The 12,493-nt window shown below is 37.0% G+C and overlaps 2 protein-coding genes across 8 annotated transcripts in view; both read left to right on the forward strand.

The window, feature by feature from the left end:
• Positions 1-11,109, forward strand: LOC144054761 (uncharacterized). Its single transcript, XM_077570029.1, has 7 exons — positions 1-178; positions 243-366; positions 6,370-6,506; positions 8,367-8,445; positions 9,341-9,427; positions 10,786-10,842; positions 10,977-11,109. Exons 3-7 carry the CDS (start codon positions 6,386-6,388, stop codon positions 11,107-11,109), a joined length of 477 nt encoding a protein of 158 aa, XP_077426155.1. The 5' UTR covers positions 1-178; positions 243-366; positions 6,370-6,385.
• LOC144054857 (uncharacterized) overlaps positions 10,926-12,493 on the forward strand; it is a 17,269-nt gene continuing 15,701 nt past the window's right edge. For 4 of the 7 annotated variants that reach the window (XR_013294720.1, XM_077570226.1, XM_077570228.1 and 1 more), the window contains exon 1: positions 10,927-11,369. Coding sequence is in view for 6 of the 7 variants with exons in the window: in XM_077570226.1 (XP_077426352.1) it covers positions 11,292-11,369 (78 nt within the window). In the remaining variant the exon portion in view is untranslated. Of the gene's footprint in view, positions 11,370-12,493 lie in introns of all 7 variants that reach the window. The other 3 variants (XM_077570225.1, XM_077570227.1, XM_077570229.1) reach the window with 2 other exon arrangements.

The following is a 12,493-nucleotide window of genomic DNA, read 5'->3' on the forward strand; positions in this document are numbered from 1 at the left end:
TCGTTAATTTATCGTTGAAAAGTGCATTTGGATCAACGCTAGTCTCCAGATATTTCTATTTTAAATCAGGGTTGAATTTCCGGAAGTTGTGTGACTTCTTCTTACTTGGCCTGCCGATGGAGGCTGGCTCGACCACCACCACCACGCTGGCGAACAGCATCAGCAGCAACGTGAGCAGGTAGAGCAGGTTGAAGATCCTCATCTTGGGTCTGAGGAGTCCTGGTTCTAACGCTTTCTTGTAGTTCTTTTCAGCCCAGTAAGAGAAGACCCCGCCTGGGCAGACAATCCTGGAGAAGCCCCTAAAATGGATGATGTCCCTGGAGAGTGTCCACTGTTTTCCAGAGACTTGAGAGCTAAGTGACAAAGGTGCTTCTCCCCCCACCTCCTTTATACTGGCTTTCCAGAAGCCCCCCCCCACCCCCCAAGACCACCACCCACCCCTCACCCTCCACTTCAACTGCTCACACACACGCACACACACAAGCATGGCACAAATTGACCCCACATGTAGAGGGTAATTCAAATGACAGGAAGCCCCCACCCAACCCTGCAACTGTTCCCTCGAACACACATAAACAAGCACACAGCTGCACACACTGTGTGTATGATACAGTAACGGTGAATGATTTTGAAAAATAATCGTAATTACGATTTTCCCCCCCTCAATATTGCGATTGCGTTTTTTTTTTTTTTACCGCTATCTTAAAGGTGCAGGAAAATCACAGCGATAGTCACAATTTTCTATATTTATAGATGAACAAACGCACGGTATTTGTAGTAAAAAAAAACATGAACTGTTGATTTATCGCATGCCGCCTTTTTTTCGATAACGCGCGGTCCCTTCAAACGCTGCCAGTACGGCTGCCACCCCCGCATACACACACACAAACATCTGTGGGGGTGGGCACAGATCATCTTGTAGCAAACAGTGTTTGAATGAAGAGATGCACTGAGGCCACCTCCTTGTCTTATTGTGTCCGTCTGCGGGATTGTCGTCTGTTTCTTGTGTGTGTGAAAGGGCAAAGTGTCTATAAATGAGAACAAAATCATAAATGTTATCTTAAAAACAGTCAAAAATATATATATTTAAAGTGTTATATCGCTTATGTCACACATTAGGCCATAGAACTCGATGAAAAATGAAAAGTGAGTGGTGGCATCTCTTTGGCGACACACAAATGGGGTAGAGTAATTAATAAAAACAATAAATAAATACCAGTGTATTTAAAAGTATCAAAATTACTAGGAATGCGCAGGTACCGATACCAAGTAATGGACCAATACCTCGCTTTATTTTAAGGTATCCATCCGGAGGCGGATACCAGTAATGGCTGCCCCCTTGTGGCAGAAACTAGAAATTAAAAAATTGCTCCTAATTTCATGAAATTTTAAGGAAAAATGCTCTATCGGGATATAAATGGTTTGCTTTAAAATGATCTATGATTTTTTTTTGTGTGTGGGAATTTTATGTATTCACAGCCTTGTTTGATTAAATACAAGGGTTAAATAAATACATTTAAAATGATTATATTACTTTTTTTTAATGAGCAAAAATAGTTTTGAAAATATCTACAATTGTAACACAATATTTGTGTAAGTAATATTCTAGTGAGCTAAAATTTAGGGTGCAACAAAAATAAGTAGTCAAACTAAATTTACTGTAATGAATTTATAAAAGAAATGCATGATTATGTCTAATCATAGAAATAGAACATTATGGTGAAAGTCTGAAGCTGCATCACTTTAGTTTGCTTAAAAAAGAAAAAAGAGCACATTTGAAATGGGAGGGGGAAAAAAAAGTGTTCAAATCTGCAAGTCTTCTATACGCTGTCGCCTCATTAGCGCGTCTGCTCGGCCAACCGGCCGGCGTCTCCTCCGCGCCGTTAGCGACTCCTCCATTGAGCGTGCCTCCAATCAATTAGCACATTAAGATGAAATGTCGGCCATTACATGTGAATGAGGATTAAGGGAAGCAGCAGGACGCTAATGGAGCGCCAGGCCTGCAAAACACTCCCTTAGACTTTGAACAAGCATCTCGCTTGAGAAACACACAAAAGACAACACAAATGTTTGTGCGTGCGCGCCTTTATGACTTTATGGTATTTGCAAAAATGTCCGAGTTGACGTGACTGAGATTCCTGCCGCATTTGGCAAACGCTCTCCTCGACCAGGTTTGTTTCTTGCATTGCGCTTTGCATATCAGCGGCCATTGTCTTTTAAAGAAGTTTTATTTTGCTCCATTTGAATATGCTAATGCAGCTCCAATTGTCATTCACAGCCACCTGGTATCCAACTTGCTGTGTCTTGTGTTGCATGTGTGTGTGCGTGCGTGTTTCTCCCCCCAAAAAAGTCTCCCCGCCAGGTTTTTTGGTGTTGTAATATTTGCTCTTGCTGGGGGATTAAACGTCTTGACGGGGGATTTCCCAGCCTGCGCAAACATACGCATGCACACGCATAAGCGAGCCACACAGAGGAATTCAATCAGTGTGACGGAGTCGTAATGGTTGCACTTGTCAGATTATTGTTTTCATAATGGAAAAAGACCAGCTAATCACATTAGCAACAGGAGAGGCCCATTAGTCACAATCTAATAAAGATACGCCTTTAGGTTTGCAAACAGGTATCCTCCAGTTGCCTTTGATACTGCATGCTGTGGATATATAAAGTCTACACACCCTTCTGCCATTAATGTAGCTTTTAATCGGGAAAATTTAATAAAAAAATTTTAGAGAGGGGATGTAAAAATAATAAAATTTTACTTTTTTTTTTATTTAATCGTAACTTTTGGTATAATTTTATACTTTTTTTTTGCAAGATTTATGTTGGCAAAAAAAAAGTCAGCAATTCTTAACGGGCTATTTTCCTCATTAACTCATTCACTCCCAGCCATTTTCACTGAAGCAACCCCCTTCGCTCCCAGCTGTTTTACTAGGTTTTGACTGATTTTGCAAGGCCCACAGAATATTGTATTCTATTGCTATATATATATATATATATATAAAAGGGAACCTACCAAGACAAAGATTAGAGTTTCTTCTTTCATCAGGAAAAAAAAGTATATTTTTATCTGGTTCTGTTTTGCAGGAATTAGCATTAGAACATATAGATAAGTAAGTTTCATCATTATTCTCAAATCTGTAAATATCCAGAAGGGCAAAGAGCTTTTTGCAACATGGCCCTGGTTGATCTCTTATACTCTGCTGCCACCTGCTGGCCGTTTTTCAAGCATTTCCTTCAGTTCAGAAGCTGCATCAAAGCCTTCTGTATGCTCTAGCATAAGAAAACATAGAAAAACGCATCAATACTTCTATGATAAAAGACCAAAAAAAAATCATAATACGTCTAACAGCTAGCTCTAGGTCTAGCTAGGTCTCTGCTAGCTGTGATCTTTACAACCTGGTAGACAGCTTGGATCTTCTCACCCTCGTCATCTCCTGAGGATCCTCAGATAAGAAACTTCCTCTCTGATAATACCGAGAAAGAACAGTGAGTCATAAAAGCCACCTCCGCTGCTTGCAGAAATGTGAAAAGCTTATATGTTGCTATTACTATCCATACAGGCAGCTTGGGAATGAAAATACACGGTACAAATGGACACTAGTGTGCTGAATCTGACTTTAGTGTGTAATTAAAGTAACGTTAGAAACCATGTAGAATGAAATAGATTTTAAAAAAATAATAATCTGAGTTTTGGTTATTTAATTCTGTGTTTAGGGTACTTAATATAATTTTCCTCCTTGTTTAGATATTAAAAATAATACTAGATAAAATATATATTCTGCTTCCTTTCTATTTTCATTTCATAATTTGTATTTAATTAAATTTTTTAAGTTATTAATAACATTAGAAATTTTGTGTTGGATTAAAGAAATGCAGTGAACTTCCATTATTTGCTTCGGAAATAATGATAATGCTAGTAGTAGTAATAATAATAATATAATGACAATAGTAATTGATATCCATTATAAATGCATTGAGGGCAAAATTTTTTTTTTTTTAAATTGATAAAATCCCCAAAATTTTGGTTGCCCCCCCCCAAAAAAATAGATGTTATAGTTAAACAATACTTAAAAAAATAATAATAAAAAAAAAAGCAAATAGGTGATTCAGCGGGTGCCAAAATGTGAGTAAAGCAAATTTGAGTCCACTGTATATTTAATGTATATATTTTTTTTAAAGCTAAAAAAACTTTTTTTTCCCAAATTTTATACAAATATTATTATATAAAAAGTTTGTTTCTTGCCAATCGTCAATCTTATATGTTAGAGTTGGAGAAAAAAAATCCATCTTAAAAAGTAGCAACAAAATTACATAAAACATTGGGTGGTGTAAGAGTTAAAAAGCACAAGATTAAACATTTTAATTTAAAAAAATATGTTTGATTTGGTGGCTAATGGCAATCACCGTAGCTAGAGGGCGCTATAGCCCCGTTAGAAATGTCTACTGTATATCTACAGCTAAGCCCCTGTAGCATTTTATTTGATATTCTAAAATACATTTAAACTATTTTCCCAGCCTCTCTAAGGTATTGGTCAAGCCTGCCTTTAACCTCAGGAGAGAAAAAAATCCTGCTTGATTGTTATCCAAATGAATTTGTCCAAGTGCAGAGGAGGGTCGGCGTTTTAAGGTCTCACCCATTGGCTGTCAGTGAGTTGATTGCAATCTTCTGCGCGTCATTAGAGTGCTTGTGACGCTTTTGTCATGGCGTGAGGTCGTCCAAGCTAATGAGGCACCCTGGCCGGCCGCTACTTGATCTGCAATAGGACCATCCAAAAGCCGGATGGATTTCATATAGAACCCGATTGAATCTCACGCCACCCGCAAGCTGGCCGTCTTTATTGCAACTAGACGCCTGACTGACGGAGGGCCCAGGGGTCAAGGGGCGAACTCAACAGGGAGCCCACCCCACCCTCCCTCCCTCCTGGTCACCCCCAGTCAAGATGTCACCTCACCGGGGCATCAGAGGCCAAAAGTCAGCCGGTTTGTTAAAAGCCAACTCAGACACGGCGGACCCGCAGGATGCTTTAAGAAACAATCCAGTATGTCGATTTGCTTTCACCAAAAAAACACTCATTCGCCATTCAGAATACTTTCAAGAGTCAGGCATAGGTAGCTCATATTTAAAAAAAAAAAGAAGAAGAGGCTTCAATGTGTTTAATGCCAGTCCCAGTTACTGTCAAACTAAACATCACAGAATTACACTTTTTGTATTTTAAAACAGCAAAAAAAAAATTACCTAAAGAAATACTATGCTAGCCTCATGCTAATGCTAATTAACTCATTCACTGCCATTGACGGCTATAGACGTCAAAAATTCATTTGAACTATTTTTTTTTTCTTCTTTTTTTAATTATTTGAACTATTTCTACTACTGTAATCTAACTTTTTTTTCTTCCACTTTTGTTAACAAGAGTATGGAAACCTAGGGAAAAAAATATAGTACATTTAGAACAGATATATATATATATTTTTTTTTTATCATGAGTTAACTATTAAGTCATACAATTAATTACAGTTAAAAAATTTAATCGCCTGACGCGATAAAAAAAAGATAAGATTATAAAAAATTAGGGGCGTCAGGCGATTAACATTTTTAATCGTATTTAATCGCATGACTTCACTAGTTAACTCACGATTAATTGCACATTTTATGTCTGTTCTAAATGTGCAAAAAAATAATCTAGGTTTTCATACACTTGTTAACAAAAGTGGGAAAAAATGTTAAACTAATAGAAATAGTTCAAATGAATTTTTGACGTCTATAGCCGTCAATGGCAGTGAATGAGTTCAAATCTATTTTGAGATGCTTTAGCAACAGTTTAGACGTACAATATGAAAGTGCTGTCTTATGCTCTCTGCGTAGTTTGGCTATTAGCGTCATGCTGATATGTATTTTATCATATAGTTCCAGACCATGAATAAAGTAAAATTTAAAATGCTGTATTTTATTTTTTTGTTATAAAAATTAAAGAAACAAAGAATTAAATCATTTTCACTTGTTTTCCCAAAGTAAAAATAAAATTTTCGTTTTTTTTCCCCCCTTTGTGATTATTGGACATTTATAGTACTTTATGTATGTAGCGTAATCCTCTTGATGAACAGTAGATGTTGCTCAAGCGTATTTATTGACTTGCTGGCTAAAGTACTTTTGATCACTTTTCGAATCCACAGTTTGTTACGTTGCTTTTATTGACACTGCGTCCTTTTCATGCTTCATTTAGCTCGTCTGCGGTTTAGCATGCCTGCTGATCACTCTCTGCTTCTTTCTTGCAGCCCCGTAGACGCCTTCATCTGAAGAGCGAGCACACAATAAGTATTTCCCAAAAATATATATTTATGTGCGTGTTGTCTTCTCTTACCTGACTGCAGGTCGTCGTCCGGCCGGATGCAGACGGAAGCGACGCTGAAGAGCGAGAAGACGACGAAGGCGACCACGATGAAGGCCAGCTCAAAACCCGAGAAAGGCACTTCCATGGGCTCACAGCTGTTGCGTAACCCAACATACAGTATGTAATACCGTACATCGCACAATATGAAAGAAGCATTCATTGAACGTTTTTAACTCATTCACTGCCATTGACGGCTATAGACGTCAAAAATTCATTTGAATTATGTCTAGTTTCCCACTTTTGTTAACAAAAGTATAAAAACCTAGATTTTTTTGTTGTATTAGAACAGATATAAAATGTGTGAGTTAACTAGTGAAGTCATGCGATTAATTACGATTAAAAATTGTAATTGCCCGACGCCACTAATTTTTAATAATTTTTTTTTCAAATTTTTTTTAATTAAAAATTTAAGATTTTTTAAGTTGCACATTTTTTTCCACTTTTGTTAACAAGAGTATGAAAACCTAGAAAAAAATGTATATAAAATGTGATTAGTCATGAGTTAACTAGTGAAGCCATGCGATTAATTACGATTAAAAATTGTAATTGCCCGACCCCCCTAATTTTTAATAATTTTTTCTTCAAATTTTTTTTAATTAAAAATTTAAGATTTTTTAAGTTGCACATTTTTTTCCACTTTTGTTAACTAGAGTATGAAAACCTAGAAATAAAAGTATATAAAATGCGATTAGTCATGAGTTAACTAGTGAAGTCATGCGATTAATTACGATTAAAAATTGTAATTGCCCGACGCCCCTAATTTTTAATAATCTTTTCTTCAATTTTTTTAAAATTAAAAATTAAAGATTTTTTAAGTTGCACATTTTTTTCCACTTTTGTTAACACGAGTATGAAAACCTAGAAAAAAATGTATATAAAATGTGATTAGTCATGAGTTAACTAGTCAAGTCATGCGATTAATTACGATTAAAAATTGTAATTGCCCGACGCCCCTAATTTTTAAAAATCTTTTCTTCAATTTTTTTAAAATTAAAAATTAAAGATTTTTTAAGTTGCACATTTTTTTCCACTTTTGTTAACACGAGTATGAAAACCTAGAAAAAATGTATATAAAATGCGATTAGTCATGAGTTAACTAGTGAAGTCATGCGATTAATTACGATTAAAAATTGTAATTGCCCGACGCCCCTAATTTTTAATAATCTTTTCTTCAATTTTTTTAAAATTAAAAATTAAAGATTTTTTAAGTTGCACATTTTTTTCCACTTTTGTTAACACGAGTATGAAAACCTAGAAAAAAATGTATATAAAATGTGATTAGTCATGAGTTAACTAGTGAAGTCATGCGATTAATTACGATTAAAAATTGTAATTGCCCGACGCCCCTAATTTTTAATAATTTTTTCTTCAATTTTTTTAAATTAAAAATTAAAGATTTTTTAAGTTGCACATTTTTTTCCACTTTTGTTAACAAGAGTATGAAAACCTAGAAAAAAATGTATATAAAATGTGATTAGTCATGAGTTAACTTTTGAAGTCATGTGATTAATTACAATTAAAAATTGTAATCGTCTGATGCCTCAAATTTTTTAATAATATTTTCTTTTTTGTTTAATTACTTAATTATTAGAACTCAAGATTAATCACAAATTTCTGTTCTAAATGTCCAATAATTTTTTCCCCTAGGTTTTCATACTCTTGTTAACAAAAGTGAAAAAAAATGTAAAACTAATAGAAATAGAGTAGAAATAGCCGTCAATGAAAAAGACTCACCATAAGAAAAATATCAGCTCAAATGTGTCAAATTTACAAACGCATGAGCAGGAAACAATCTTTAATCTCCATGATATGTTCCAACGTGTCGGCAGCGTCCAGCATTAAGTCCCGGAAACAAATATGAGCACATCCTAGCGCAAGGTACACACTTGGAGAAGTAGCCACAATGTGGACTTTGGACTTTGCAATGAAATAAAACACACTCAGCAGCCTCCCGTGGTTTTTATGTCGTCTCTTCAGGCTCACGAGAGGAGGAGGAAGTTCCGTTTGGAGAGGCTCGCCGTCCTGGTCCTCAAACAATCATGTCTTCCTTGCACAGGTAAACGCTGCTCCCTTCATCGAAACAACAAAAAAGTTTTTTACAGTTCTTCACTTGTGACACATTGTTACTACAGTAAACACCCTCCATTGCGGGTACCGGGTTCAGGTCCTACTATTTTGAAGGATTTTGTTGTTGTTGTCATTCTGCTTCTCCTTTTATTTTGGGTGTAATTGCACTCTCAGCCACTAGAGGGTGGCACACTTGTTTGACTACATGTGAAAGAAAAGTGAAAACAGGAAGTACTGTATTTCAAGATCAGCCTAGTTTTTGCTGATGACAATCCTCTTTAATCTTGTATGCCTACAGGAAGTGATGGCTGTAGGTTCGTTTTATAATGTACATGATGATTGATTTAAATTTTGAGATTATAAATTAAGTTTGTGGAAGAAACAGGATTTGTTTACCGTAATATACATAGCGAGATTGGTACTGTAACACTGTACATTTTTTTGCTCTTGTTATATGCTTTTTTTAAAAAAAAATGTTTTCGTTTTCGTTTGAAAATCTTACATCTAAAAAATACGCAAAAGCTTATAAAACATATTCGGATTAATTTATGGTATTTCCGCATTACAAATTTCGCACATTGTGGGGTTAGTCTGGAATGTAACCTTGTAACATTATACACACAAAACACCATAATTATTCATTATTATTAATTAATAAATTTGACATACTTATTAAAAGTAAAAACTATGAAATCACATGTCTAAAGTATTCACAGCAAATTACAACCTCAAGTCTTTTTCAACACGATTTCACAAGTTTGGCCCGCTTATCTTTGGGCAGTTTGAGCCAGTTTTCATCTTGTCATTCACATATTCATCAACGAGAAGATTGTATAAGTCGTACCAGTCGGACGGCCGCGTTCCTCATGAATCATTCCGGCCAGGGTGAAGAGGCCGAAAACCAGGAGGGAAAAGACGACCATCAGCGCCTCCAGCTCTCCCGACAAGAACGCCATCGTTGTCCAACACGGGTAACAAACTGCACGGGGGGGGGGGGAGCTACGTTAGCATTAGCCGCTTACACACACATTTATAGAGCAGTGAAGTGCACGCTTACACCTCTCAAATTCAAGTCAGATCATGTTAACCCGAATTATTAATGAATGGCCTTTGTGCTTCTACGTGTGTGTGTTTTAACACTTTGAGTGTGTCCACTAGGGGTGTGCCACGAAATCGATTCTCATAAGAATCGCGATTCTCATTTTCTACGATTCAGAATCGATACAAAATGTCCCAAAAGCGATTTTATTTAAATTATTTTATACTGTCTTGACCTTGTTTGTGTGCCTTTATTGGGAGCGCTGTTCATGTTGTACACGATTTGGCCACTTAGGGGCAGTGTGGTTCTGCGCGTTCTGACACACGCGTTAATTTGTAGGCACACTAGAAAGTAGAATTGTATGACGAGCCATTCTTTTGAGTGGTAAAAATTCCGCGAGTAGCGCGCTAATTAGCGTTAGCGAGTCAATGGCACTTTCCATTGTACGTTAGCCTTGAGCTAGCTACAAACCAGCTAAACAAAGTGCGTTTGCATTTAAGTGTGCACTGTGTGTAATTTTCTTCGTTTTGTGTGTTTGGATTTACAATTAACCTCAACTGGAGTGTAACAAACGACTTGATACTGTAACAATAGTATTGTTCGTTTGGGGGACTGATTAGAGTGAGGGAACACACTTAGGTAGACCTAGCGTGTCCTATGAATCAGAAATAAAGATACGTTCCTTCCAATTCAAGACTTAATAAATGTTAAAAAAAAAAAAAAAGACAAAATGTTACCATTTGTCATTCTGTCTTGCAAACCAGACTGGAGTAGGTCATGACAATTCTTTACACATCTATAGATTGAAGCAGAAATCATTGTCAATCAAATCATTTGGAATCGAAAATCGATTCTCAATCGAATTGCAAAACCAAAAATCACAATCGAATCGAATCGTAAGACAGTCAAAGAGTCCCACCCATAGTGTCTACTCATTGGGCTCTGCTGGCACACACAAGTTTGTTTTACTATCTTTGTGGGGCCAACTCATTGACATAATGCATTTCCTAGCCACTCCCCCTAACCCCAACCATTAAAAATGATTGCCTACACCTATTCCTTACTCTAACCCTAACCATAACCCAATTCAAACCTAAACTCTAAAACCAAGTCTTGACCGTCCAAAAGAGGTCTAAACTTGTTGGGGCCCGGCAAAATGGCCCCACATGGACCGGTGGGCCCCACAACTGTGAAATCCCGTTGGCCCCACTATGTAACAAAAACAAAACCACACACACACTCATTTTTAGTCAGTGAAGTTTGCTTTGTTTGTTGTGTGTGTGTTTTTAGCATCCACGCGCACAAGTCGTGTAATCCCATTAGTTCCGAGATGAGGGCGGGCGGGAGGTTGGATTGAGGTTAGTCTAAGCCTTAATCCCCTCGCGGAGCGTATGCTTATTCTTACCCCGCATGCACGGCAAAATCCAGCACGCCAACACACACCTTTTTGTTTACTGCCTCTCTCTCTCTCGCTCAATCAGCGGGTGGGGGCATGAGGAGAAGGACGGACGGACGGACGGAGAGAAGGAAGGCGGGAGGGAGCCGCTGAGTAGTTTCCCAGTCGCCATGACGACCACACCCCCAGCCATCTCCGCCGCCGTCTTCGTGATCTAATTCCACCGTCCGGATCGCAAAGCGCAATAAGGAGTAGCAGGAACCCGCCTCGTCTCCTTCGACGGGATGGTTGCCCATCGGAGGACGGGGAGGCGCGGGGACGCCAAGGGACGAACGCCTGAGTGTGCTTGAGTGTGTGTGTGTGTGTGTGTGTGTGTGTGTGTTGCCTGGAAACCGCCAGCATGCCCGTACACCAGATCACGGTGGTCCCAGCCAGGGAGAACGGCAAGAGCGCCCCTCGGCCCAAAGACAGGAACGAGGTAAGGTTCTGACCTACTTCTTTCGTAATATGGATCAGCATCCTACGCTGGGAATGATTTATGCGCAGTATCAAAAGTCGATCCATTTGGACTTCAACCAAGACGTTCTGGGGAAAACTACTCGGAGTTCAAACCATCTTTGTGGCAAATCTGGTGAGAATTCAGCTCAGTGAGCATCTGAAGCAGGAATCAGCAAAGTACAGGCTGCTCCGTTCCTAAATCTAAATCGAACCCATCAAGTATTTTTTTGAATTAACTTAGTTTTTAAAACAACTTCTAACTCATTCACTGCCATTGACGGCTATAAACGTCAAAAATTCATTTGAACTATTTATATTAGTTTAACTTTTCCCCCCCACTTTTGTTAACAAGAGTATGAAAACCTAGACATTTAAAAAAGATAATCTTTTATTTTATTCTTAAAGAAAAGATTATAAAAAAAATTAGGGGCGTCAGGCGATTAAATTTTGTAATTGTAATTAATCGCATGATTATATACAAATATACAAATTTTATATCTGTTCTAAATGTACAATTAAAAAAATCTATGATTTCATACTCTTGTTAACAAAAGTGAACAAAATTTTTTAAACTAATAGAAATTGTTCAAATGAATTTTTGACATCTATAGCCATCAATGGCAGTGAATAAGTTCAAATAAAAGTAATTTAAATATTAATTCTTATTCCTGTGAGTACTAAAGCAAAACATCTTCAAGACAAACAATATTATATCTCACTATGCTAATTGCATAATTGCAAAAGTTATTATTTTTGCCATTAACAAAACAATGAAAAAAAATACAAATGTGGTTTGATTTTTTAAAATTTATTTTAAAAATAGTTTGATTTAAATATTTTGTTTATTGTAAAACAAAAGTTCATAAATAAATTAAAAATATTAAAATAAATTACAGTTGTGCACTTTTTTGTGTGCTCTTTCTTTTTTTTCATCAAAAACTTCCGTAGAAACGATCTTTGTAAACTGCTCAGTAGCTCGAGTGAAGAGGGGAAAAAAATAATGCAGTTTAGGCCCTATAATGCCTTTTCATGTGGGCAAGGAGAGCTACTGTTGCCGACACACTTACCGCCACGTATTAAACAGGACAAGCAGTCAAGTACACA

The sequence above is a fragment of the Vanacampus margaritifer genome, chromosome 7 (assembly GCF_051991255.1).
Source record: "Vanacampus margaritifer isolate UIUO_Vmar chromosome 7, RoL_Vmar_1.0, whole genome shotgun sequence".
Taxonomy (NCBI): domain Eukaryota; kingdom Metazoa; phylum Chordata; class Actinopteri; order Syngnathiformes; family Syngnathidae; genus Vanacampus; species Vanacampus margaritifer.

What these genes read in the sequence shown, in the direction of transcription:
- LOC144054761 (XM_077570029.1), top strand. Translation starts at nt 6,386, where the DNA reads ATGCAGACGGAAGCGACGCTGAAGAGCGAGAAGACGACGAAGGCGACC. An exon ending in ATCATGTCTTCCTTGCACAG is followed by an intron (nt 8,446 to 9,340) that starts GTAAACGCTGCT and finishes CATTCCGGCCAG; the next exon opens with GGTGAAGAGGCCGAAAACCA. An exon ending in GCCATCGTTGTCCAACACGG is followed by an intron (nt 9,428 to 10,785) that starts GTAACAAACTGC and finishes GTGTGTTTTTAG; the next exon opens with CATCCACGCGCACAAGTCGT.